The following is a 26,219-nucleotide window of genomic DNA, read 5'->3' on the forward strand; positions in this document are numbered from 1 at the left end:
CAGCTTTTTTTCTCATTTTTTTTTTTAGCATCACCCCTTAGCTTAGCATTAGCACAACTGAAACATTGAAGCACCTGAACACATGCTAGTAGCATCTATCTCTCTCCCAGTCTATTTATACGAGCCTTGGCAAAGTGAAGGTAGCGCTTACATAAGTCAGTCTAAACATTTCAGTCGACGCCCACTCAGCACGGCGCGGGCGGGCGTAGGAAAGAGAGAGAGGGTGCCTCGGGGGGGATTTGTTTACCCTCGCCAAGGTGACCCTGGCACGACGCCTCATGGAAAGGCGAGACTCTGCCTAGGTGACTTTGCCCGCTCACTTCCTTCCTTCCTTCCTAGTTTTGCTTTGCCCAGTCGTGGGGAGAGGGAAGTCAAAAATGGCCACGTGATGTCATTGTTGCCGTCCGCGAACTCCGGCTGACCTTTACGCAAACGGCCCTTCGCCGGGGTTGTTGCGCTGGTCGTACAAAGACTAGACTGTTTGCTCTGTCAACAAAAATGGGGAGGGGCTTCTCTCTAGGGGTTGTCACTTTTTATTCGGGGGTTTAAATCTTGAGGTGGCCTTGACGGTGATAGCACACGTCCAATTTGGAATGGGAGGAGCCAATCGCTGACATCTAAATTATTATGCTGACTACTACTTATTTATCAAGTTGACTACTACTTCTGTTGATCACTTATTTATTCCGTTGACTGCTACTTTTTTATTCTGTTGACTACTACTTCTGTTGACCACTTATTTATGTTGACGACTACTACTTCTGTTGACTACTTATTTATGTTGACTACTACTTCTGTTGACTACTTATTTATGTTGACTACTACTTCTGTTGACTACTTATTTATGTTGACTACTACTTATTTATCATGTTGACTACTACCTATTTAGTTTGTTGACTTATTTATTTTGTTGACTACTACTTCTGTTGACTACTTATTTATGTTGACTACTACTTATTTATCATGTTGACTACTACCTATTTAGTTTGTTGACTTATTTATTTTGTTGACTACTACTTCTGTTGACTACTCATTTATGTTGACTACTACTTATTTATCATGTTGACTACTACCTATTTATTTTGTTGACTTATTTATTTTGTTGACTACTACTTCTGTTGACTACTTATTTATGTTGACTACTACTTATTTATCATGTTGACTACTACCTATTTATTTTGTTGACTACTACTTATTTATTTTGTTGACTACTACTTATATATTTTATTGACTACGACTAATTTATTCTGTTGACTACTTATTTATCATGTTGACTACTTATTTATCATGTTGACTACTACTTATCAATCATGTTGACTACTACTTATCAATCATGTTGACTACTACTTAATTATTATGCTGACTACTACTTGTCTATCATGTTTACTACTAATTTATTTTGTTGACTACTATTTATTGATTATGTTGACTACTACTTATCTATTATGTTGACTACTACTTATCTATTATGTTGACTACTACTATTTTATTTCCATGTATTGATTCATTTGACCTATATCAATGCCATTTCATGCATTTTTATTGACTACAGAGCCGTTACAATGCCCCTACTTGGCCACCCAAAAATCCGAATTGACGCCCACATTGGTCAACCAATGTTGACAAGTATATTGGTCGGCGACCGGCTGCCTTTTTAATGATTCCACCCGCACGGCGAGCGTGCGATCGAATCCGAGCAACAGGCCACCTCGGAGAGCTTACAGGTCTCCGGCGGGACAAATCCCTGGAGAGGGAGATTACCTCCAAAAGGGATCAGTCCTGACCTCAGCCACTTCGGTGCTCTCTCTTCCCCAGAAAACATCTTCCTTTGTTCACATTGTCGACCTTTTCCACCAGAAATTAACTCAGAATTAAATCCTAATTTTATGATATAATATTCTCAAGGAGGATTCAAAAATAAATGCCCGAGACTCCAATTACTATCGAAATTATACAAGGAATAATTTTGTAATGTTTTGCCTCTGCATTGTAGAAACCTAGCCTACATGCTAACAATCTAAAACTGATATATTCTACCACAGTTTAGCCACCCCCAAAAAACCTACGCATCATTTGTCACTCATCTGTCTTCAATAACATTTTTTTCACTCAAAATGTCTTCTCAATTCATGTTTTTGTCGCTTGCTCGGACAAAAAGAAAAATGGAGCCTTCTAAGTTTGTGTCAGAGCAATTTCCGACACAACCTGTATGAACCTTTATATTTTTTTCATTTCAGCCAAGAAAAGAAACCACAAAAAAGCTAGTCGCCGCCACCTCGCCAATGAAACTAAATGGACGAGGGCGAAATGGAGCCAACATGATTTCCGGTAAGCGACTGATTCTTCCTTTTCACCGACAGTGAAACGAAATTAAAACAGCCTTTTGCGCTTTTTGGGGGATTTTTTGGAGGTTTGACTTTAAAGTTCATCTGGCAATGCTCAATGCGGCTCTGTTTCGTTAAAAAACAACGTGCCACCGCCTTTCCCACTCATAATTGGACGCCTAGCTTCATCATTGGCAGACACTAAGTTTAATGAGGAGCCATATTTTCACATATTTTGTGGGTATATTTTTAGTTTTTTGGCAATACAATGGACGAACTCGCCCGAAAAGGGGCTAGCATGACGCTAGGCGTATGTTATGCTAGCCACTAGAGTACTTATGTTATGCTAGTTGCTAAATTAGATAATTTTATTCATTCCGTATTAGGGTAATTTCATTGTTGAGATTACAGACAAAGGAAAATAAATTTTAGACATAAATAAATAGGTCATAAATAAGTTCACGAATAAATACATAAATATACAAATAAGCGTTTTGCTGAAAAAATATATATACTTATAGCCGCTACCTACCGTACGTATGTTATGCTAGCAGCTACCGTGTGTTATGCTATCTGCTAGAGTACCTATGTTATGCTTTTCTATACTTTTATGATCATATATTGGTATTGTATATGTATTTTTTTAGGAAAAAATTTCTAATGACCCTAAGCTCAATAAATTGATTTCTAAAATGATCTAAAAAATAAATAAATAAATCGACATGCTAATGAGCACTTCTTCAAAAAGATACTAGCATCCTCAACCCGTCACAGGAACCTAGCCACGGCTAAAGTTAGCCACCTCTTCTGGGATGTTTATTATTTACCCACTTAACAGCCGAAGTCGCAGACTGGTGAAAAAACACCGAGATGAAGCACTTTGCCGGCGGTCCAGCCCGTTAGCGGCGCCGTAGCACATTCCGCACGTTAGCTCGACTAGCGCTCGCTAGTCGCCGCCTGCCGAGGGAACCACGGCGCCCCTGAAAGTACGTCAAGCGAGCAAGGCATTGCGTATGTCCAGATTTAAACCCTCCCATCTGAATTTGTCCTATAAACTGTCATCTTTTTAGTAAAATAAACCCAAAAAATAAAAAATAAACACTTTCCATGTATAAGATGATCCCGAATATAAGACGACCCCTCTGTTTCAAAGCCCAAATTTGGATAAAATACTTTTTAAATGCCAAAATTCAATTTTTATACCGAAAATAATAAGATTACACCAAAATCTAACGATGCATTAAAGTACAAAAATGACATACAACGTAATAACGGGATAACGAAGACGTTTTGACCCTCATTCGGCCCTTCGCCATAACGCCACGACATCCCTTTCGCAAAAGGTCGGCGCTAAAGATTGCGAGCCGGTAAGTAAACACGACACTTTCTCGAAAAAGAAAGTTGGAGGGCAAACGGCGGCGGCGTAGAAGCCGAGTTAAGATAAATGTGTCTGCGCGCTGACCTTTTTCAAATTCAGTTTGTTCACCTCTGAAGGATTACGGGCCCAGATGGCCAGCGGATGAACAATGCAGCACCTGCCGCCGGGAGGGGGGGGGGGACATGACGCTATTAGCTTTGACTGAAAAAAGGGAAAAAAAATAGTGCCAAAAGGGAAAACCGCTGGACGCAAAAATACGGACGACATGTCCCCGTGAGAGTTTACTAGGAAACGTGACAAAAACAAACAAACACTTGATTGGATTTGGAACTAGCGGTGGGAGCCGATATTCAATTAGCGAGCTAGCATTCGGGGGGAGAGACAAATAATTTGATGTTTTTTGAGAGAAAAGAGGGATTTTTTTGCAAATAGTGGTGGGAGATGGCGTATTTTGGGGATAAAAATTGATTATTGCGGTTAATGTAGAGCAGACATTGTCGCGATAACAAAAAAATGTGAAGTTTTAGAGTGGATTTTCACATTTTTATGAATTTACGCAAAAATGTGATTAAAAAAAGTGTCCTGTTGAAAAAAATCTGCAATGTAGTGAAGTAGTGATATTTGAGGGATTACTGTATTTTGTTGTTGTTGTGGGGAATGGACAAAAAAAGTTCAAATAATCAGTTTTAGATCAAGAAAAAAAATGCAATATTCAAGGATTTTAATCCACTTCTTTAAACCAATTTATATAAAAAAAAATCAAGATATGATGTATATTAAATTTCATGATTTTCCCCCTTTTAAATCAATTATTGTAATTTTTTTTAGTTAAAAATCATTTTGTAAACTCTAAAAACATATTAAAAAATAATAAATATTACATTTACATACAAATAAACATTGTTTTAAATCGATAAAAAAACTTAATATTCCAGGTTTTTAATACAGTTCTTTTAATCCATTTATATATATAAAAAAAAATCTAAATATTATATCTAAAATGGTCCGGCCCACATGAAATCAAGTTGATGTTATTTATAAAAAACGACGTATTTGTGGAAAATCCCTACGTTATCGGTCATTGGAGCCAGGGGGGCGGAGCCACCCGGAGATAGGGAAACGACAAGATTGCGTCAAAAAGCTTGGTACTTGCGCGTTTGTGGCGGCGCAACACGAGCCGACACATGACTGCGAGAGCCCCGGGCGAGAGGCCAAGGACGCGGGAGTCAGATGACGGCGAGCGCCGAACGCTTTCATCCCCCCCCAACCCGCGCGGACGTGCTACAGTAATGCTAACGCTAAACCTGGCCGTGGGACACTGAGCGTACTGTTTGCGATGATGTCACCACGCCGGTGTTTCCCGAAGTTTGTGACGTAAAAAATGACCGCGGTCGTAAACGGGCGATTTGACGGGAACGACGAAGACCCGGGGCCTTTTTGTTCAAGTCTGCTCCGACACGTTCGCGGTTTCCCTGCGGGAGAATGCCGCAAAGGGCATCTGGGAAAGACATAGCTCGTTAAAGATGCGTCGTTAAAAGTGTTAGAGGCACCCATGCAAAAGTTAACCTGGTGGAACACGACTTGGTTTTTGGGAGGAGGAGTTTGTTAATTGAGGAGGTGACTTTGGTAGTGTGTTTTTTTTTATTTTTTATTTTTTTATATGACCCATTTTAGATTTTTTTTCTTTTTTAAAATTATTTTTCTGTGGGCCATATTTATTAATTTATGTATTTAATTAATTATTTTTCTCTCGCCCATTTTTATTTATTTATTTTATTATTTTTCTATGGCCCATTATTTAATTTTTAATTTATTTTTATTTTATTATTTTATGGGCCATATTTATTTATTTAATTATATTTCTGTGTCCCATTTTATTTATTTATTTAATTATTTTCTATGGCCCATTTTTAAATTTATTTTATTATTTTTCTATGGGCCATATTTATTTATTTATTTTATTTTCTGTGGCCCATTTTTATTTATTTATTGTATTATTTTTCTGTGGCCTATTTTTTAATTTTATTTTTCTATGGACCATATTTATTTATTTTATTATTTTTCTATGTCCCAACTACCAAAGTGTAACTCAAATTTATTGGCCAACAAAAAAATAAAACAAATCTAAATTCCCACAAATCTCACAAAACACAAAAAAACTATTGCAAATATTCCATAAAATAAAAAATAAATCTACCAAAAAAACATGCAAACACTCTGCTAAAGTCTTTAAAGCTTTTACTAGTTAGCATAGCATGTCTATTTTTCACATTCCTCTCATTGTATTTGCTATATTTATAAACTAAAGGTCACCACTCGTCTCGGGCGTCACGCCAAAAACCGGATTAACGCCAATCGAGCGCCAGACGCCAGAAATTAGGCGGCGAGGATGTATAAAATGTGCAAATCACACGGCCATTTTGGCTCCAAATGCGTGTCAAATGAATAACAGGTCGAGGGAAACGGCTTTTTTGTGCCTCTTCATTGTGTATTAATGTCCAGATGGTTGGCCGTAATCTGCCACGCTTCCTGTTTACGGGCAGGTAGGGCTATAAAGTGTCTAAATATAACAAGGGCTTTATTGAAATAGGCTGCAGACGCTGATAAACGCCGCCGCTCGCCGTCGAGGAGGGATGGAAACAACGCCACTTTTATTTACTGATTAATTGACGCTTTATTTTCACGACTTTACTCGTAAAAATGGCAAAAATGACAACCGCCCAATTTAGTTCAGGGGTGGGCACAATTTTGGGCTCAGGGGGCCATATTGACTTTAAAAATTTGACAGATGGGCGGGGTCAGGACGAGATAGGATACATATAAAAAAGTGCATCCGTTACCAGTACATATGAAACATAAACAGAATAAAAGGACGAAAGTATTACTTTAGTGCTCATCACTCATCATTCAAGTAAAAAGTATAAAGTACAAAGTAAAGTACCAAGGAATGTATTAGGATATATTAAAATGTCATTTAAAAAAAGATAGAAGAGCTGTAAAACACAAACAAATAAAAGTGGGCTGCCACTAGCTTCCGCGTAACGGCGCCATCTTGGATAAATAAATAAATAAATAAATAAAAACAATTAAGAATAAACCAAAAAACGTAAATAAAATAAAATACATTTAAAAAAACATTTGGACAACGTCAGCGGACCGGATTAAAAAGCCTCGCGGGCCTGATTTGGCCCACGGACCGTAGTTTGCCCATTGCTGGTTTAGTTGTTGGTGACAAAAAGATTCCAAAGAAATGGGATAAAAAATATAAAGGATGGTATTTATTGGTATTGATGTGAGTTTTTAATGACATGTTCCATAAAGCATGTATGGCAATTTAAAAAAAAACATGTTTCCAAATTATGCCTAACGTAAAATTTGCTCAAATTAATAGGAAAAAAATTACCAAATTCACTTCTAAATAAATTGGACATTCAGCTAGGCTCTAGCACCCCTGCGAACCAACCTTGTAAACTCGAGTGCTCCAATTTCCTCCCACATTTCCCCCAAAAATACAAAAACAAACATGTACGCTAGGCTAGCTAGTGCAGCTAACAGTGTAAACTATCCCTCGCTATAAGTGTAAGCCTGAATGTGACCCTTGCCAATGGTTAAATAAAGTTTTTTTTATTTAAAATCCCTCTCACACACACACACACACACACTTGCTCGCTTTCATTATGAAAATCCAAGTTGCAGCTGCACAGGCAGCCTTGTTTCTAGGTCAAGCGCGTACACGGCGCCACTCGTGCACATTTCTAAGCGGGCCCGGTGCAATTTGCCAAGAGAAGCCGCTTCCCTCCCTCCCGTCTCGCGTCCCAACTTTTTTGGCCAGGTTGCGACCGTCGGTTCGAGAGCCGGCCCACCTCGACCTGCTCCTCCTGCTCCTCCTCCTCCTTCGACATCTTTTTTTGGATTTAACAGATTACGCCTGGGTCCCGTGATATCACATTAAGCGCCTTAAACGCAGCGTCAATGGATAAATGTGGGACAAGGAGTGGGCGCCGCTCAATCCAATTAGCCGCGATGAAGGCGAAGCGACACTTTCTAATCGTTTACCGCCGCATGACTCTTTGGAAAATACACGGGCTTTAAATAGATACTTCATAGTAAAGCGATGGACCGTTGAAGAAGGCATGTTTAGCTTTTGGTGGCGCGTTAATGGCCGCCGGCGTCCGATCTGTTGCGGGGTCTACTCATGATAGAATCCAACCTTGTTTAGGAAAACCCATTTCATCGGTACGCAAAAAAAATTAGCTTAAAAATTAAATTAAATTAAAAATTAAATCCATGAACTCCTACAAAATGACAAATAGGGTCACTTTAAACCACAATAGCAGAGTTGCTGTATATTTTAGGGCATGACTTCCTGAGACTTTTTTGTGCGTTTTTTTGTGTTCTATAAGTCTACCAAATTCCATGTTGATATGTGCAACTGGCTTCAGGGGCTGAATTTTTAAAATAGTTAAGAACCCGCTACAAAAAAACTCACACTTACCCATCACCCATTTCAGACCACAATAGCAGTCTTCCCATATTTCTGGGGGTATGACTCCCTGAGACTTTTTTGTAGGTCTACTCATCCTATTTAATCCTACCAAATTCCACATTGATAGGTGCAACTGGCTTCAGGGGCTGAATTTTTAAAATACTCAAGGATCCTTAAAAGAAAAATGACAGTAACTATCACTTCAGACTACAATAGCCGTCTTCCCATAAGTTTTTGGGTATGACTTCCTGAGGCTTTTTTGTAGGTCTACTGGTTATGTATCAGTCTACCAAATTCTATATTGATAGGTAAAAGTGGGTTCAGGGGCTGAATTTTTAAATAGTTAAGAACCCGCCACAAAAAAATGACGCTAACATCGCCCATTTCAAACCACAATAGCCGTCTTCCCGTAGATTTTTGGGCATGACTTCTTGAGACTTTTTTGTAGGTCTACCCATCTTATAGAAGTTTACCAAATTTCATGTTGATAGGTGCAACTGGCTTCCGGGGCTGAATTTTTTAAGTGCTTAAGGACCTGCTAGAAAATGACAATAACATTGTCACTCAAACCACAATAGCAGTCTTCCCATATGTCTTTGGGTATAACTTCCAACTTTTTTGTGGGTTTACTAGTCCTATATAAGACTACCATGTTGCCAGTTAAAATTGGCTTCATCGGCTCAATCGTTTTTGACTTAAAACATCACAAATTGACACTAAAACGAAACCCCTCGAGCAGTTCTACCTGTATAGTTTTAGGGAATACATTTTTCCTCTTGATAAATCTGACTATTTTAAAGTATTGAATCTGTAAAACATTCATGGACCCGCTAAAATAATTACACCCCAAAAAAAGCCGCTTTAAACCAACAATAGCAGACGGTTTATGTGAGTCTCCCAAATTCCATTTTGTTAAGTATGACGGGGCTTGAAGGGCTGAATTTTAAAATAACAAGCAGAACCTCCAGGAAATTGCTCTCAAAAGCCCCTTTCAAACTAAAACGACCACTAAACTCTACACAAAAATACTTACTGGCAATACCAACAAGCCTGACACAGACTTTAACAGTACATATTTTTAATTAAAAAGCACATTTCAACATTTACCTCCACTGTTTTGCACACAAAAAACATCATTTGGCAAATTTTATTTTGGAACACGTTGCTTACAAAAGTATTTCCTGCCAAGTTTATCACGACGTCACACCGACAATTAAGTGTTTTTTGTCTTTGATGTTATTTTTTTTTGGCGCTTATATTTGGCTCAAAAACCTTTCCCCAAACTTGAAAAGAGCAAAACTCAAACTGGCAGTTTAACAACAACAGAAAAACAAACTGCATACTTTAAATATTGAAACTACAAATGTCACATTCATTAAAAACAAACAAAAAAAACACTCGTCACATGACCCGTAGCGGCATTTATGCTACAATTTAATGTAATTGACCTATTTCTACTCTATTAGTTCCATACAATCAACATCTTTATTCGTAACAAAGCACTATTCATTGTAAAGTAATAATAGAATAAACTATGGTCATGAGGTACTTTAGAAATACTGTCTGTCCATTTATTTGCAATAAGACACGCTGGAAATAAACTGAACATATGCGCAAGCACACGTGGAGAATATTAACTTTAATATTTCACACTCATAAACTCGCATTTTTATGTTTTAGTCGTCTGTTTGTGTTGCTCGAGACGTATTTTTCGGACTAATGGTCGCACTGGAGTATAAGTCGCACTTGTACCTCAATATATGAGCTTAATTTGTTTACTATGTGGATTTACTTGTAACTCAAATGGATGTTTCCAATAGAATTAACTAAAAACTAGTTAATTCGTTATGACCCTCAGAAAAAAACACCAAAAAAACTGAGTACTACAACGGAAAAACATTTTTATTTGTTCTAATTCGCCATCTATTAACAAAGTAACAACTAACTACTGAGTTAATAGTACTAAAATCAGACTTTTTGCACGGCAACAAGCTCGTAACATAACCTAAAAATATTTAAATGAACTTGGATTATGATGCAGTGGTGCTTTGAGATATGAGCTTAATACATACAGGGACTAAGTTCGTATGTCAATTTTTTCGTCATTCAAAATTTACCATAAATAGTACTGGAGGAAAAATAGCATTTTTGGGTGGGCGGTTTGTGATTTTTTTTTTAGAAACTGACCAAAAATTATACGTAAAACAGTCAAAAAATAGGCACTTCTTAATGTAATATATGACATTTTTGGGTTAGAAAAAACAGCATAAATAACTAGGCCAAGCCAAATTATGGGAGATAAAAATTGGACTTATAGTCCAGAAAATACAGTCATGTAAAATCCATGTTTTGGACTGAAACGGCGAAAAAATGCGATCTTGTGGGAAAGCCCACTTCGGCGTTGACGCAGCTGTTGTTTACAAAATGTCACGGCGCTCACGTTAAGTCCACGTGGATCGAAATCTGAGACTTCCATCTGGGAAGCTAAAGACCTTTTTTTATTTTTTTTTATCGTTCCCCGGTTCATCGTCCTTTTTATTCAACTAAAATCTGTGACTTGGGTGAGCATATTCGCTAATATTAAAAAAATATTATATATATGTTTTGTGAGGGGGTTTGGTCTTATCGGCGTATCGCAAAATAAGTTCTTTAAACAAAATGATGTCCGTGTCGCAGCTGGCTTTGTTTACAAGGCTGAGCGAGTGTGTGTGTGAGTGTGTGTGGATATGTTTGTGTGTTACGCAAAACACAAGGGAACCCAAAGCTGAGGGAGCCCTCTAAGGGGAATCACTCATCCATTTTTACAGATGTTTAGTAATTCCAATATGAAAAAAAAGTGGGTTTTGAATTAATCTGCCATTTTTTGGGGTGAGGGAATGAAAGGATCTAGTTCAGGGGAGGTGGGCAAACTTTTGAGCCCTGCAGGGGGCCACATTGACTTTAAAAATGTGACAGATGGGCAGGGTCAGCACAAGATTGGATACGTATAAAAAAGTGCATCTGTTAATAGTCCATATGAAACATAAATGGAAAAAAAGGACTAAAGTATTAATTTACTCATCACTTATCATTAAAGTAAAAAGTATAGAGTTAAGTAAAAAGAAATGTATCACATTTTTTTGGGGAAAAAATGTCAATATTTATTGTTATAGAAATCACAGTTATACCTCTACTTACAACATTAATTGGTTCCTGAACTTTTTTCGTAACTTGAAAATTTAGTAAGCAGGAGTGTACTTTATATGTAAATTCCCTATTTTGTTCCATGCATTCAATTCTACCCTTTGACCTTTGACCTCAATGTTTTTTTTAATTTGTTTTGTAGCATATCCTGCAAGTTGGATAAAAACAAAATATACCATATTTTTGTGGATGAAAAATGTATCTCATAAATTTTTGGCAGTATGCAATATAATTGCCAACACAACAAAAAAATAATAAATTCAACTACTACTATACTGACTTAATATAGCCCTAAAAACCACCCATTTAAATATTGTTAATACTTACTTCTAATTAAAACCCATAATCTCCAATAACTAATAATACATTTGCAGAAATATGAACGCACCGCCATTTTTGTTCCTTGCAAATTCAAGCCCATCAAAAACGCTGATTTAATTTGAAGTATTAATTGACTTACAGAGCAAAAAAATGGAGGCGATATGCCTCTAAAAAACCACCAGAGGAGCTCTCACCGGGCCTGAAACGTCCAATAATTCCAGTGACATACGGCGGCGACCTCTGTAGTGAGCGAGCGAGCTGGCGGCGGCGCCGCCGCTGTCAATCCCAATGAACTGACCTCAATTTCAACTCGTTAATCTTTGAGCAGAAGGGAAAGGAATCTGCCGTTTTTTTTTCTTCCTTATCTTCGTACTTTTTCCGATTTTTGTCATTCGAATTAACACTGGGGGCTCTAATCAAAGCAGCTCTTACCATTCCCTTTCAATGTAAAAATACTCATGATAATCCGTAGCGGAAATAGCCAGGTTGTTACTTGGGGTTAATATTTTTGGCGGAATTTGGCAAATTTGTGTGGCGCGATAATAAAAATACCCAAAATATGAATTCAAATATTTTGTCATTATTTAAGTTATTTTTTTTGTTGGCAAATTCATGTTGTGTCAATAGTTGTTGGTAGAGAAAGCACATAAAAAAATATATATATATATATTTATATATATATTAACGAATATCATTTCAGGTAATTTGTGGCAAAATTAAATATTCCTGAAATATATACAGTACAATTTGTATATTTTGCATATTTTTTGCGCCAAATTCAATATTTATTGATATATAAATCAGTCATAGCTCTACTTAAGAAATTAATTGGTTCCATAACATTTGTCATAACTTGAAAATTTAGTAAGCAGTGGTGTACTTTATATGTAAATTCAACGCATACAATATTTTCAAAATAAAATAACAAATAATAAAATGCATTCACTTTTTAAACAATTTTGTAACTTGGATATTTTTCATATCTCAAGTCCCTCATCATTTCATAACCTGAAATTAATTTCATAAGTAGAAATATGCCTTTATTTACAGATATATCTTCATTAACATGAATATAAATGTTAATTAATACATGCCATCCCTTATTAAATCAATCAAACTCAAACAATATCAACATTTTGTTCCACACAAGCTAACAAGCTAGCTTCCTTGAGCCAAAATGGCGTCCTACAGGACGTTATTGACAACAGATGTTTACAAAGGAGTTTTTTTTAAAGGCGCAAAGCGTGTCAAGGGTTAAACAAACTATGAAGCACCGAAATCAATAAGCGACAGATGCAGCCAATCAGATTTCAATCTGACCAACCAGAGGCTACGATAGCGGCTACGATAGCGGCTACGATAGCGGCTACGATAGCGGCCACCCCTGGCTAGCTTTCAACCAAAACATTGTGTCGATAAGCCTATCTGAGAATCTAGTTCAACCGGAGAAATCCAGTTCTGCCGCTGCTTTGGAGCCTCCAGCCGCAAAATTTGAACGCCGCCGCACACTCGACGCGGAATCTTCTAATTTTTCCCACGGGTCCACGAAAAAAAAAAGGGCAAGACAGGTGAAGCGAGATAATGCCGTTTGTATTATGTAACGTTGAACTTTAAAGAGACGTTGCCGTCAAACCGCAACTTGGCAAGATGTAACTCCTCCCCCCTCCAAAAAAATGGCCGTTTAGGATTTGTTAGATTTAACAGAGCGCAAAATTTGGTTCATTATTCATAAATGGGAAGTATTTGTATCCTACTCAGAGGAAAAATTGGTTAGTTGGACTTGATTTTTATTTATTTTTTGTTGTATTTTTTAATTTTTTAGGTTTTTTGGGCAAATTTTGCTGACCAAAAATCCCCAAAAATCAAAGTACCCACTTTCCAAAACTCCCTTACCATTTTTCTCACACTTTTTTGCATACTTCAGTCCCTAAACTCCATTTTTATGTTGTTATTGTATTATAGTCAGCACGGTAGTTACGTGGTTAGCATGTCTGCCTCGCAGTTCTTAGACCGTCGGTTCGAACCCAGGATCGGTCTTCGCTTTGTGCAGTTTACATGTTCTCTCAGGGCTTGTGTGGGTTTTCTCTGGGTACTCCTGTTCCTCCCACATCCCAAAAAAAAACATACATGCTAGGCTAGCTAGCTAAGAGTCTAAATTCGCTAACACTCGCTATGATTGGTTGTCTTTTGTCTCCTGATGCCTTGATATTGGCTGATCCACACATGTGGGTGTGTCCTATGCCTAGTGCCTATAGTTAGCTGGGATAAGCTCCAGCACCCCCGCAAAAAATTCATTTTTGATCAACCAAAAGTCTAAATTTGCTAACACTCGCTATGATTGCTTGTCTTTTGTCTCCTTATGCCCTGCTATTGGTGGATCCCCACATGTGGGTGTGTCCTCTGCCCATAGTTATCTGGGATAAGCTCCAGCACCCCCCAAAAAAATTATGTTTTGATCAGCCACTTCCAATTAATTAAATATCCAAACTAGCCTCAACACGAAATTTTTAAAGTCCAATAATTCAAATTTACGAGGCCTTACCAACATTTTATTTGTCTGTTTATTTACTCAGTCGGAAAAGTGAGTCACATGACCTCACTTCAATTTGAAGTTGATGACACAGGTGCTGCAAAATTAGGACCTGCCCATTGAAAAAATGTGCCTAAAGGCAGAAAGACTGGGCACAATATTGCCGTCTATAAAAAATAATTGGCCTTCATCAAAGCCTTCTAATTAATCTCGTTACAAAGCGTACACTTAGTCACATTAATCCCACTATTTAAAAAGAATAGTTGACTTATTTAGAGACATATTACTACTACTTACTATCAAATGACTATTTATTTTTGTCTATTGTTGTGCTTTTATTTTGTTGTTTTTGTATATTTAATTCTCTGTTCTTTCAAAATAATGTATTTTAAAGGGTTTTTTTGTATTCAAATTGTGTTATTTTTAGAGCTTGAAGTGATTATGACACTTTTTGGATGGGGTTGTTATTTTTAGTTTTTGGTGTAATATGAAATTAGATTTTTTTTTAAAAAAAAAATTAAATTTAATTTGTATTCATGATAATGTCTATTTGCATTTGCTTTGTGGCTATTGATATTTGTGCTTTGACCTAATTTATATTTCTACTTTTTGTTTCCTTTCTTGGCATCGAGGCAACTTTTTTATTTGTTCTTTTCTCTTTTTTTTGCAGAACGTTTTGGACTTTTGCCCAACGCTTCTCGGACCTAATTGCAGTCAGGCCATGTTTGTTTCGAGAGAAACATCATTGGTTTCCAACAAAAAAGGACGGTAAGTTAAAGTACAATTTTTTGGGGGTCATTTCAGCACTTGGAATAATTGTTTTGATCATATTTTTACACCGTTAGCAATCTATGAGCTAGTTAGCGTTCCACATTTTAGCTTAGGGGCTAACAAAGAGCTATATTAAACCATTTAAAGGACGGTAATTTTTTTGGGTCATTTCAATACTTAAGAATAATCTTTTAATGTTTATTTTAGCTTTTTTGACATATTTTCAGATTTTACAAAAGGATTTTTGAACTAAAAATAGAAAAAAATGATTAAAATAACTATTATTGATTTAAACGGGGGAAAATCAGGAAATGTAATGTATATATAATATAATATACTATATCATATTTTATTTTTTTGTATAAATGGATTAAAACAACTGGATCAAAAGCCCTGAATATTCAATTTTTTCATAGATCTAAAACAATGTTTATTTTAGCTTATTTTAAATATATTTTTAGATTTTACAAAATGATTTTTGAACTAAAAACACAGAAAAATTGATTAAAAAATGACAACTATTCATTTAAAAGGGGGAAATCTGTAAATGTAATATACATTCATACTCTTCATTTGAATTTGATCCTAAAACAGAAAGTCAGAACTCATGATTGACTTTCCCGGGCCGCACAAAATAACGCAATGGACCACGTTTGGCCCCCGGGCCGCCACTTTGACACCAGTAGGCTAACATTAAGCCATTTAAAAAAATCACAATTATTTTAAAAGCCACATATGGCTCGTGAGCAAACCCTTTTGTCCAAATAACTGCATAGTTGACACACAAAAAAAAAAAATGAACGGAATCCTTGCGTTATTTAATGGAATAATTTGGACAGCCCTAGTTTCGAGTCTGTTCACATGCTGACATCATTACTTCCAATAGTGGAAGGGGGCGCTTGACTCCAACCTCAAAGAAATGACATTGAAGGCCCATTAAAAGTTTTTGAGGAAGTAGCGCAACATCCACTCAAAGGCAAAAGTGGAAAATCTAGGTCAGTGCCTTTAAGGACTTTCAGAGACTCTACTGGAGTATTCATTCATTCATTCATTCATTCAGACCTGCCTCACATTTATTTCACCCCCTTTTTATTCCCCCCGTGTTTTTTCTCGCAGTATTCGGGTATTTCAATTCCGCCAAATGAGTCACGGTCAAACCACGCTTTTAATATCTTTAATTGCGTCCAAATCTGAAGATATAAATAACATTTATGCTTTTTAGTTAAGAGTTATGAGAAGTAAAAAATAAGCCAAAAAAAGGGCTGAGTCATGGAAAATGTTGTTTTCTGAACGCAAGGAAATCGACTTTATTTGCCGGTGTAAAAAAAAAAATGTGCAAAAAAAAAAAACAACCTTTTAACATGTGAAAGACGGATTTAATTGCTAACGGCGACAAAGGTTCGTTTGTCCAATTGTCTGCCGTGCCAGTGAAGTGATGCGTCACGGTTGTGGAAGGCCGGGAAAAAAACATCTTTTCATTCCAAAATGAAAAAGAAAGACTCAAATGCGATGAGGTGTCAAAGTGGCGGCCCGGGGGGCCAAATGTGGCCCGCCGCATCATTTTGTGTGGCCCGGGAAAGTCAATGATGAGTGCCGACTTTCTGTTTTAGGATCAAATTAAAATGAAGAGTATAGATGTATATTAAATTTCATAATTTCCCCCCTTTTAAATCAATAATTGTTTTTTTTAAATATTTTTTTCTGATTTTAGTTCAAAAATATATTAAATACAAGCTAAAATAAGCATTCTTTTAGATTAAAAATACAGAATATTCAGGGATTTCAATCCAGTTCTTTTAATCCATTTATTAAAAAAAAAAAAAATCTAAATATTATATCAAAAATGGTCCGGCCCACATGAAATCAAGTTGACGTTAACCTTTGACCTAGATTGTGATTTATGCTTAGCTTGTTTCACTACTGTAAACATAAATATACAGGATAGTACTAGACATGTATTTTTTAAAATATACTTTAGGATTTTTTTAATAATATAAGAAATAATGCAATTTGACCAATGAAGTTCACGTAATTGTGTTTTTCTGGACCTTTACATTGTCACTGTTTGTTCTATAAAATTTCTATCACGGGTATAAATATATAGTATAGTACTTCATTTTTCTACGTATACCTCAAGATTACTTTAAAAAAAATATAGCCCTTAATTCTTTCACATATAATTTAATTTGGTGTTCCCCAAGGCTCTCTCTTCTGCCCACTAACATATTTATCCAATATAAAAAAATAACTCCGCCCCCTTTTTTCATATCTGAAATGTAATACCTCCGAATACAACACAAGCTTTTTTTAAAAAAAAAATCCAAACACTATGGAAATATTACGGGATGAAAACAAGCGTCGAGCCCCCCTCTTGTGCACGCCGCCGGCCCTTTAATTGTCGATTTAGTATCCAGCGGCGACCAAATTCATGAAATCATTTGCATCCATTCATTTAGCGCAGGAACATGCAATTAAAAGCTAATTGGGCGGCTCTCTAGAGCACGCCCTTTTGGGCCCTACGCCGAACATTCGGACTTGGACGCCGGCCAGCGGCTGCCTTGACAGACTGTTGGGCGGGATTTGAACCATTACATAATAAATGGTGCTAAATTTAGGGCATTGGTCTTTAAAGTAGCACCAAATTGTTTTTTATTTATTTCCTATTTCTTTGTGTCTATGGCAAGGGTGTCGGACTTGGGTTGGTTGGCGGGCTGCTTTATTGTCAACTTGATTTCATGTGGACCATTTTTGATAGAATATGTAGATTTTTTTTTAATATAAATTGATTAAAAGAACTGGATTAAAAGATCTGAATATTCAGTTTTTTATAGATTTAAAACAATGTTAATTTTAGCTTTTTTTAAATATATTTACAAAATGATTTTTAACCAAAAACAATTGATTAAAAAAATACAATAATTGATTTAAAAGGGGGGAAATTGGGAAATTTAATATACATCATATTTTGATATTTTTTCTTATAAATTGGTTTAAATAAGTGGATTAAAAGCCATGAATATTCCGTTTGTTATAGATCCAAAACAACTTTTTTTAAATATATTTTTAGATTTTACAAAATAATTTTTGAACTAAAAACAATAAAAAATGACAATAATTGATTTAAAAGGGGGAATATCAGCAAATATAATATACATGTATACTCTTCATTTGAATTTAATCCTAAAACAGAAAGTCGGCACTCATGATTAACTTTCTCGGGCCGCACAAAATGATTCGGTGGGCCACATTTGGCCCCCGGGCCGCCACTTTGATACCAGTAGTCTAGAGTGTCTTTTTCTGTGTCTGCTGTATTGTCAAGCTTTTGCTACTGTGACAATGCTTGGCAGCTTGTTTGTCTTGTTCGACAATCCAATCCAGCCCCGAGGACTCGTAAGTGTTTATTTGGTCAGAAGCTCATCATAAATCATTCATAATTCATAACTCTACCAACGCTTTTTGCTGTTAAATCACATATTGCCTCACGCTCCGACCAAACTGGTACTGAAATGTGTTGTACTACAAGACTCAGTATTCTGCCTGTCAATGTAAAGTTGCAAAAAACGATTGCTCTAAATTCCCATCATGAATGACTACAAGAAAATGACAGTTGTACCTCGAGATACGAGCTTAATGCGTGTCATGAGTGCCGACTTTCTGTTTTAGGATCAAATTAAAATTAAGAGTATAGATGTATATCAAATTTCCTGATTTTCCCCCTTTTAAATCAATTATTGTCATTTTTTAATCCATTTTTTGTGTGTTTTTAGTTCAAAAATCATTTTGTAAAATCTAAAAATATATTTTAAAAAAAAGCTAAAATAAATATTGTTTTAGATCTATAAAAAAAAGAATATTCAGGGCTTTTAATCCGGTTCTTTTAATCCATTTATTTAAAAAAAACTAAATATTATATCTTATCTGTTTTTAGTTCAAAAATAATTTTGTAAAATCTAAAAATATATTGAAAAAAAGCTCAAATAAACATTGTTTTAGATCTATAAAATGGAATATTCAGGGCTTTTAATCCAGTTCTTTTAATCCATTTATATTAAAAAAAATCGAAATATTATAGCAAAAATCGTCCGGCCCACATGAAATCAAGTTGTCGTTAAAGCGCCCCGCGAACCAACCCGAGTCTGGCACCCTTACTTTAATATATCATTTTAATATCGCCGCTAATTTGGCTAAATGACCATCAATTCCCATCAAATACCAAAAGTAAACGCTGGCCTTACCTGGTCATGCCGTCCCCGATACAATTCTGTCCCGTGAATCCGTCGCCCCGTGCCGACAGCGCCCCCTGCGGCATGCCCGTCCTCGACTTCCACGACTCCATGAGCGCCGCCACGGGCGAAATGAGATTCAACAAAGGATTGGACTGGTCTCTCACGTCATGCCTGGCAAAGGACATTCCCCCCTGCGTACCAATCTGGTAATGGAACGAATGGCCGCTGGAATTAACTCCCACGATGGCCGAGGCGGGAACGCCGTTGCTCTCCGGCGGGTAATATCCCGCCTCGTCGGGTTCCCGTTTCACCGCTTTGGATAGGACGCCGTGAGCGAAGACGTCGGGGTCGTAGTTCTCGCCGAGCGACGCCGGCGGGCCCAGAATTCCCGAAAGACTATACTCGTCCATGTTATTCCTCAACGACAAATAGGTGGTCTCGGAGGCGGGGAATAGACCGAGCGGCGGCGGTGGAGGCGTACGCCCGCCGCTATAGGACCGCGGGTTCAAGCAACCCTCATTCATGTCCGGTTCGTCCTTGATTTGCGTGACAAACGGCCCGTTGCACTTTGACCCCAACGAGCACATACTACGGAAATCCGTCCCAGGTTCGTTTTTGATGTACTTGACCATGCCCATCTGGTCTAAACCCACGTTGAAAACCTCGCCGTCCACCATTTCCGCTTTGGGGAAGTCAAACGGCTTGAAGTCGGGTTCGAGTCCGGTAGTCTCGGGGCTGTGGGCGTCGCCCTGTAGCATTCCAAGTTCGTCGGTTGAGGCAGAACCTGGGAAAACTCCCCGAGGACTGGTCGCCGTTGGACTGGATGCGGGAAGGCGGACTATGTTGGGGCTGGAGACGGACGAGCGGACGCCGGTTAAGCTTTGTGGACTGGATATAGGGGATCTCACCAGGGGTGGCGAGCCAACCGTGCTTGAGTCCACGGGGCTCCGCCCTGAAGAATTCCGTCGACGGCACGACGCCGCCGCGCTACCGGGCGAAAGCGCCTTGCCGAAACCCGCCGGCGGGCTGGTGGTTGTGGATGAAACTATGTTATTCCCGCCCCCCGGACTGGAAGTTTGAGGGCTGCCGGCGAGTGCCGTAACACGGTTTTCCTCCAGGGGGCGCCCACATGCCGGGTACTGTGATTTCCCGTGCTGGGCGAAGGCAAAGTCCGCCTCCCGAGCGGCGTTCATGTAAAGACCCATGGATTCGGCCACTGTTTTGGAAAGCTCCTTGGAGTCCATTTCCGGTTTGCCGTTAAGGGGCGGAGCAAAGAGGGGGCGGAGTGGAGTCTGGCAGGTCTTCTCGCATGTTTTGGTGGTGTCGGTTGGGATGTCGCCGGGAGGGGCGGGGCCATCGGCGGAGCAGCAGAACTCCATGTTAGTGGGGATTTGAGACCACCTGGAGTCGGTTTCGATACCCTCGAAGAGACTTTGGTATCTTTTGGTCTCCATCGATTGGTTCACGGAGTCATCTTGCAAAAAAAAAAAAAATAGGAAGAGGAAAAAAGTTACACCGAATCCAACCAGGAGGTTTTCATATTAATATTTTACCAGGAGGATATGATTTATTCAAGGACGTTGGAGCTGTCCAAAAGTCATTTTTTTTGTACTTGTGTGTGTGTGTGTGTGTGTGTGTGTGTGTCTACAGCAGTTTAATATTTCTAGAATGATGTAATGTTTCACTTGGAATAATTTTGGAATTTTCTAAGGGAATTGTGTATTTGTGATGTTTTGAATAAAAATTTGGGGGAAATTATAAATTTGTTTGTGATTTATTGCAATGTAATAACAGGAATAAATTTAACAGTATGGGAGAAAGTTTTATTTTAATGTTGTCAATATTGACCTAATTGTTATTTAAAGTCTTGACGTAACTAGTAAGTCAATATATTAAGATTCTTATTATACAAAAACAAAATTGCTCGTGATTTCAAATGAATTTTTAGATTTGACGTTAGCAAACAATGTTAGCAAACAATGTTAGCAAACAACGTTAGCAAACAATGTTAGCAAAAACATTAGCGTGCTTCAAGGGAAAAGGAGGAAAATGGTGAAAAATTTCAAAATAATTATATTTAATATTATTGGGTGGATATAGAATTGGTTTTAATCTCTAATCTCAAGAATAATGGTTTCGTTTTGAAAAAAAAGTTCATTTTTTACATTTTATAATAATTCAGCATTAAACGTCACAATATTACACTAACTGTTGCACTTCTTCTACTTTGAAGCAGTTGACAGTAAACCAACAGCGCCTCCGTTGGCCACAGCTCAGAACTACACCCCCAATTATTGTCCAATACCTCACGTTATTTTTTTCCTTATCGGTTAATTTAGCTGTTAACCAAATGTGAAACCACTACATATCTCTTTGCCTTTTATTTATTTGTTTTTCATATTCAGATGAATAAGTAATTTTGCATGACAAACAGACTGACAGGTGGTCGCTGCCTTGAAAGGGTTAACAAGTTGAGTGACGTCTCTAGGGCTCGCGTTCATACCCAGTCCCAAGCCTCGCTACTATTGGCCGAGCGCGCCCACTGCTCAGCCGCCAATTGGCTAAAACGTCTGTCAATCAAAAAGTTACAAGCCTCGTCCGCCACAACATTGCTGCGACACAAAGTTGGAACGCTTTGTTTTGGTTCGGAAAAGGCGACTTGCGCACTTTTTATGCTCATTAAAAACACTTAATTGCGATTAAAAATAGAATTTAGCATCGTTAAGGTTTTGATTCAAACTGTAACCGCCGAATAACGAGTCCACACCCCCTTCGGATTCTTATCCAACTATGTTTAATGAAAGAAAAAAAGACGCAAAACCGTCTATATTAGGATCCCATATCGTATTTATCGTTATAAATGCATTTATTTAGATCGTGCGAGATGTCAAACAGGTGCGCCTTAAATCCAATCATAATAGATTCCAACTCGCAGCGTGCGGATTTAATGGAATGACGTCAATGTCAAAAGTTATTAAAGGACGATAATAATAATAATAATGATCATAATTAATATTAATGGTTTGCTAACCTACCTTGAAGACGACATTCGGCGGGTGCTTGTCAGGTGTTTTGCATCCAGACGAAAAACAAAGACGGGAAAAAGGTTGATAGTAGTTATGGACGGGAGTCGCCAAAGAGCGGCGGTGGTGGCGACTGCTGCTGCTGCTGCATAGTTGCTCCCGGTCGGCCTTTTTTCCGCTCCCGCTCGGCATAATCGGAAATCGGAATAAATCCTCCGCCCGTGACAGATCGGCGGTCTGCTTAGCGAGCGAGGCTCGAGTGGAAGAAGAGAAAGAGACTAGACGAGTAGGAGCGCGGGGGTGGGTGAGCGAGAGAGAGAGAGAAATAGAGAGAGAGAGAGGGAGGGAGAGAGAGAGAATGACAGCGGTCGCATCCTTGGAAACTCCTGGGACAACAGTATCCACAAGGGGGCGCGCTATTGCACTTAAAAAAGGCATTGAAATGTTCATTTATAAGCGGTTTATAGCAGTGCGAGCAAACTAAGGCCCGCGGGCCTCATATGGGCCGCAAAAGTTTTTAACCCGGCCCGCCGATGTTGTCCAAATGGTTTTTTACACCAAGATGGCGCCGCCATGTGGAAGCCAGTGGCAGTAGCTCTGTCAACTCTTAGTTTTTGTGTGTGTTTTAAAGCCCCTCTATCTGATTTAAATGACATTTTAATATTTCTTAATACATTCCTTTTTACTTTACTTTGTAGTTTATACTTTTTACTTTAATGATGCGTGATGAGTATTTTAATACTATAGTCCTTTTTTCCTCTTTATGTTTCATATGTACTATTAACGGATGCACTTTTTTATATGTATCGTATCTTGTGCTGACCAAATTTTTAAAGTCAATGTGGCCCCCGGGCCCGTTCAGAGCCTATAAACTGTTTATAGGCTCTGAATGGGCGGAGTGAGGGCTCAAACCCTCGGCCCCAGAACCGTAATACCGACTCGCTAACCACTCTACCACCGTGCCGCCGGACGAGGGACAGTTATGTATCATTTAATAATAATAATTCCCCAGCACGTTAATGGTGTGATCCGCAGTCTGGCGACCATCCACACAATGAAGCTAACGTTCCCACTGAATATGTATGCATTGCTCTGGAGAGGTAAACACGCTACGAACCGCAGGTGGCGTGCTAGCGTGGAGTACGGACGACGACACTAGGCGCATTTCATTGAGCGTTTAGCTGGACCGTGACTTCCTGCTAACGGGGCAACTTAAGGTGACTAGAATCGGTGTCAATGCGCCAATTTTGGACTTTGCTAGCTTTGCTGGCTTTAGTAGCTGTGCTGGCTTTGCTAGCTTAGCTAATGTTGCTAGCCATAAACCAGTACTCGACATTAACAACTGACTGAACGCAGGGCAGCTAAGCACTCTTTTTAGGCAACTAATTCCCTTTTTGATAGACGTTTTGATTATGTGATGTAAAAAGTTTTTCGATTTTAGAAAATTATTTTTTAACTAAAATGTAATTTTTAGATTGTTTTTATTTTTATAAATTGATTAAAAGATCTGAATATTCTGTTTTTTGAAGAGCTAAAACAATGTTTATTTGAGCTTTTTTAATATTTTTAGATTTTACAAAATGATTTTTGATCTAAAAACACAGAAAAATGGATTAAAAAATGACAATTATTGATTTAAAAGGGGGAAAATCAGGAAATTTAATATACATCCTTACTCTTTATTTTAATTTCCTCCTAAAACAAAGTCGGCACTCATAATTTACTTTCCCGGGCCACACAAAACGATCCAGCGGGCCACATTTGGCCCCCGGGCCACCACTTTACCACCCATGGTCTAAAATAACTAGAAATTGACCCAAAATGGACTCCCTCCCTTCCATTGACAACAATACATATCCAATTCACTTCAACTACAAACTAATTTTTTAAATCCCATTGACAACCCAATCCGTCCAATCCATGTCAACCAATCCCATTCCTTCCACCTAATAAAATAACAATAGCAAACCTATCTAAATAAAAATCCCCCCCCCCACCCCAAAAGGCAAATATAGTTCATTCGTCAACTAAAATAACGCCACGCTCGCTCGGCTGCATTTTGTCGCGCCGGTCTCGCCTCATCAATTCGTAATCGTCCGCTAACGTTACCCACGGACGGCGAACAAGCGCTTTCCAGTAGCACGTCGGCCGGCGTATAAATAGCCCAACCAGACCCACAAGACTCTCTCTCTCTCTCTCTCTCTACACAGCCTCGTTACGCTTGAAATACTTCATTATTTCCCTTTCCCGTTTTCCCCCTGGAGCTCCAAACGCATCACAAACAAACGTCTCATTATCCGCCAACGTTTTGCTTGTTTTTTTCGAGGGTTTTTTTCCCCCCCTCGTTTGCGCCACCTTGTGTCCAATAGCCAGGCGACAAATGGGTAATTTGTGCACTTTGGTTTTGGCGGCTCTTGCGCACCCAAGGGAGAAAAAAACGGTGATGTGACGCCTGTGTCGTGATTAATTTCGCAGTGAACAGCCTCTGCGATGTCAGTGGTAATTAGGCATCACCCGTTGCATAACACACCATGTGTCCATGTGTGTGTGTGTGTATGTGCGTATATATGTGTGTATATAAGTGTGTGCGTAAGGATGAAGAGAGCAAGCAAAGATTTGGTCCTCCAAAATGTCACTTTTTCTCACTATTTACTTGAAATGTTTGATTGACGCGTCTTTTAAACTCACTTTGTTTAAAAGTTAGCTGAATTGTCTGGAAAAAAAGTTCCAAAAGTAACAAATAACTCTCTAAAATGCCATCTTGCTCCAAGATACTGGCATTAGGAGTTGAGTTTAGTCAGAAAATGTTGGTAAAAAGATGAGTTTAAAGGGTTTTATTAGCAGAATGTTTATTAGAATGTACTAAATGTTGTAAGATTGATATTGTTATTTTATTTGGGTTGTCTTTTGAAGGGTTTCCATGTTTTGGTTTCCTTTAGAATGCCCTTAAAGTCTAAATTGTCTTTGTATTTGTTCCATGAAAGCTTGATTTCCCTCCGTATTAGACGCATGTAATTTTTAACAGCGACACCTGGCAGGCAATCGGCTTTTAAACTTTAAAACCGACGACTTAAAACGCCTAAGCAAAAACAATGCATCCAAAAAAATAAATATTGGATTGAGCATCCATTGCTGTCATTAACAACATGGGTTTAAATGCCCGAAATGCCACCAAAATTGAGATTGAGTTAACACAATTGGTAAAGATGAGGAAATTGCTGTTTTATTATGATTGGACAGCCATTTTTGACCACCCTAAAAAATGTCAACTCTCTACGTTGCACGGTTTGGACAAACATAGCGAGAGAATCTTAACATACACGCATAAATCACATTTTCTATGGATTATAGAGTAAAATGACCAAGAAATGAATAAGAAATGCACATAAAACAGGAAATAACCCAAGTACCCATACATACAATAATATCCTGAACCCAAAATGATTTAAAAAATGAGTAAAAACCCCCAAAAATGGATTTCAGTATTAGCTAATGGCAAAGTTCTGTTAATGTGACTTGTACCATGTAGTAGTACAGTTGAAAAGTACATTATAGGCTGAATTTAAGATACTTTTGTGGCCAGTTTTCAGGTTAATTTCATTATTTTCAACAGCCCTCGGGTCTTGGTTAGGACCCCTTCGATTTCAGACAAAAATGGCCCCTCCCCTTAAGAGCGAAATGAAGGCAGATTGGGATTTGAGACGCGCCACAGCCAGATGGCCGAGCTAGCTCGCTCGCTAGCTGGCGGGCGGCGCTAACTGAGGACCAGAACACTTCCAGAGTGGATTTTAGAAAATCTAGGCCAGCCAGTCAGTCAGCTAGCAATGTCGTGTTGTAGTAGCGTTAGCACACTTAACGCCATAACTTGTGTGTAGTTTTGTGTGTTTTTTGTGTGTTTTTTTGTGTGTGTTTGGCGAGCGTTGAAAACAAGCTTGCGATCGATTCCAGCCGTTTTTATTCCCCATCGCCACGTTTGC

At 38.2% G+C, this 26,219-nt stretch overlaps 1 protein-coding gene and 1 long non-coding RNA gene across 2 annotated transcripts in view; one reads left to right on the forward strand and one right to left on the reverse strand.

Annotated features, from left to right (window-relative positions):
* Window positions 1-22,529, reverse strand: part of nr3c2 (nuclear receptor subfamily 3, group C, member 2) — a 40,513-nt gene extending 17,984 nt beyond the window's left edge. Inside the window, exons 1-2 of the mRNA XM_077719932.1 lie at window positions 22,255-22,529; window positions 19,229-20,693 (exon numbers count right to left, since the gene is read on the reverse strand). Coding sequence (XP_077576058.1) covers window positions 19,229-20,673 — 1,445 coding nt within the window. The 5' untranslated portion in view covers window positions 20,674-20,693; window positions 22,255-22,529. The remainder of the gene's footprint in view (window positions 1-19,228; window positions 20,694-22,254) is intronic.
* Window positions 1-26,219, forward strand: part of LOC144198746 (uncharacterized) — a 30,401-nt gene that overhangs the window by 3,888 nt on the left and 294 nt on the right. The window contains exons 3-4 of the long non-coding RNA XR_013326777.1: window positions 2,238-2,328; window positions 14,893-14,990. This is a non-coding gene — a long non-coding RNA (uncharacterized LOC144198746). The remainder of the gene's footprint in view (window positions 1-2,237; window positions 2,329-14,892; window positions 14,991-26,219) is intronic.

The sequence above is a fragment of the Stigmatopora nigra genome, chromosome 6 (genome assembly GCF_051989575.1).
Source record: "Stigmatopora nigra isolate UIUO_SnigA chromosome 6, RoL_Snig_1.1, whole genome shotgun sequence".
Lineage (NCBI taxonomy): Eukaryota > Metazoa > Chordata > Actinopteri > Syngnathiformes > Syngnathidae > Stigmatopora > Stigmatopora nigra.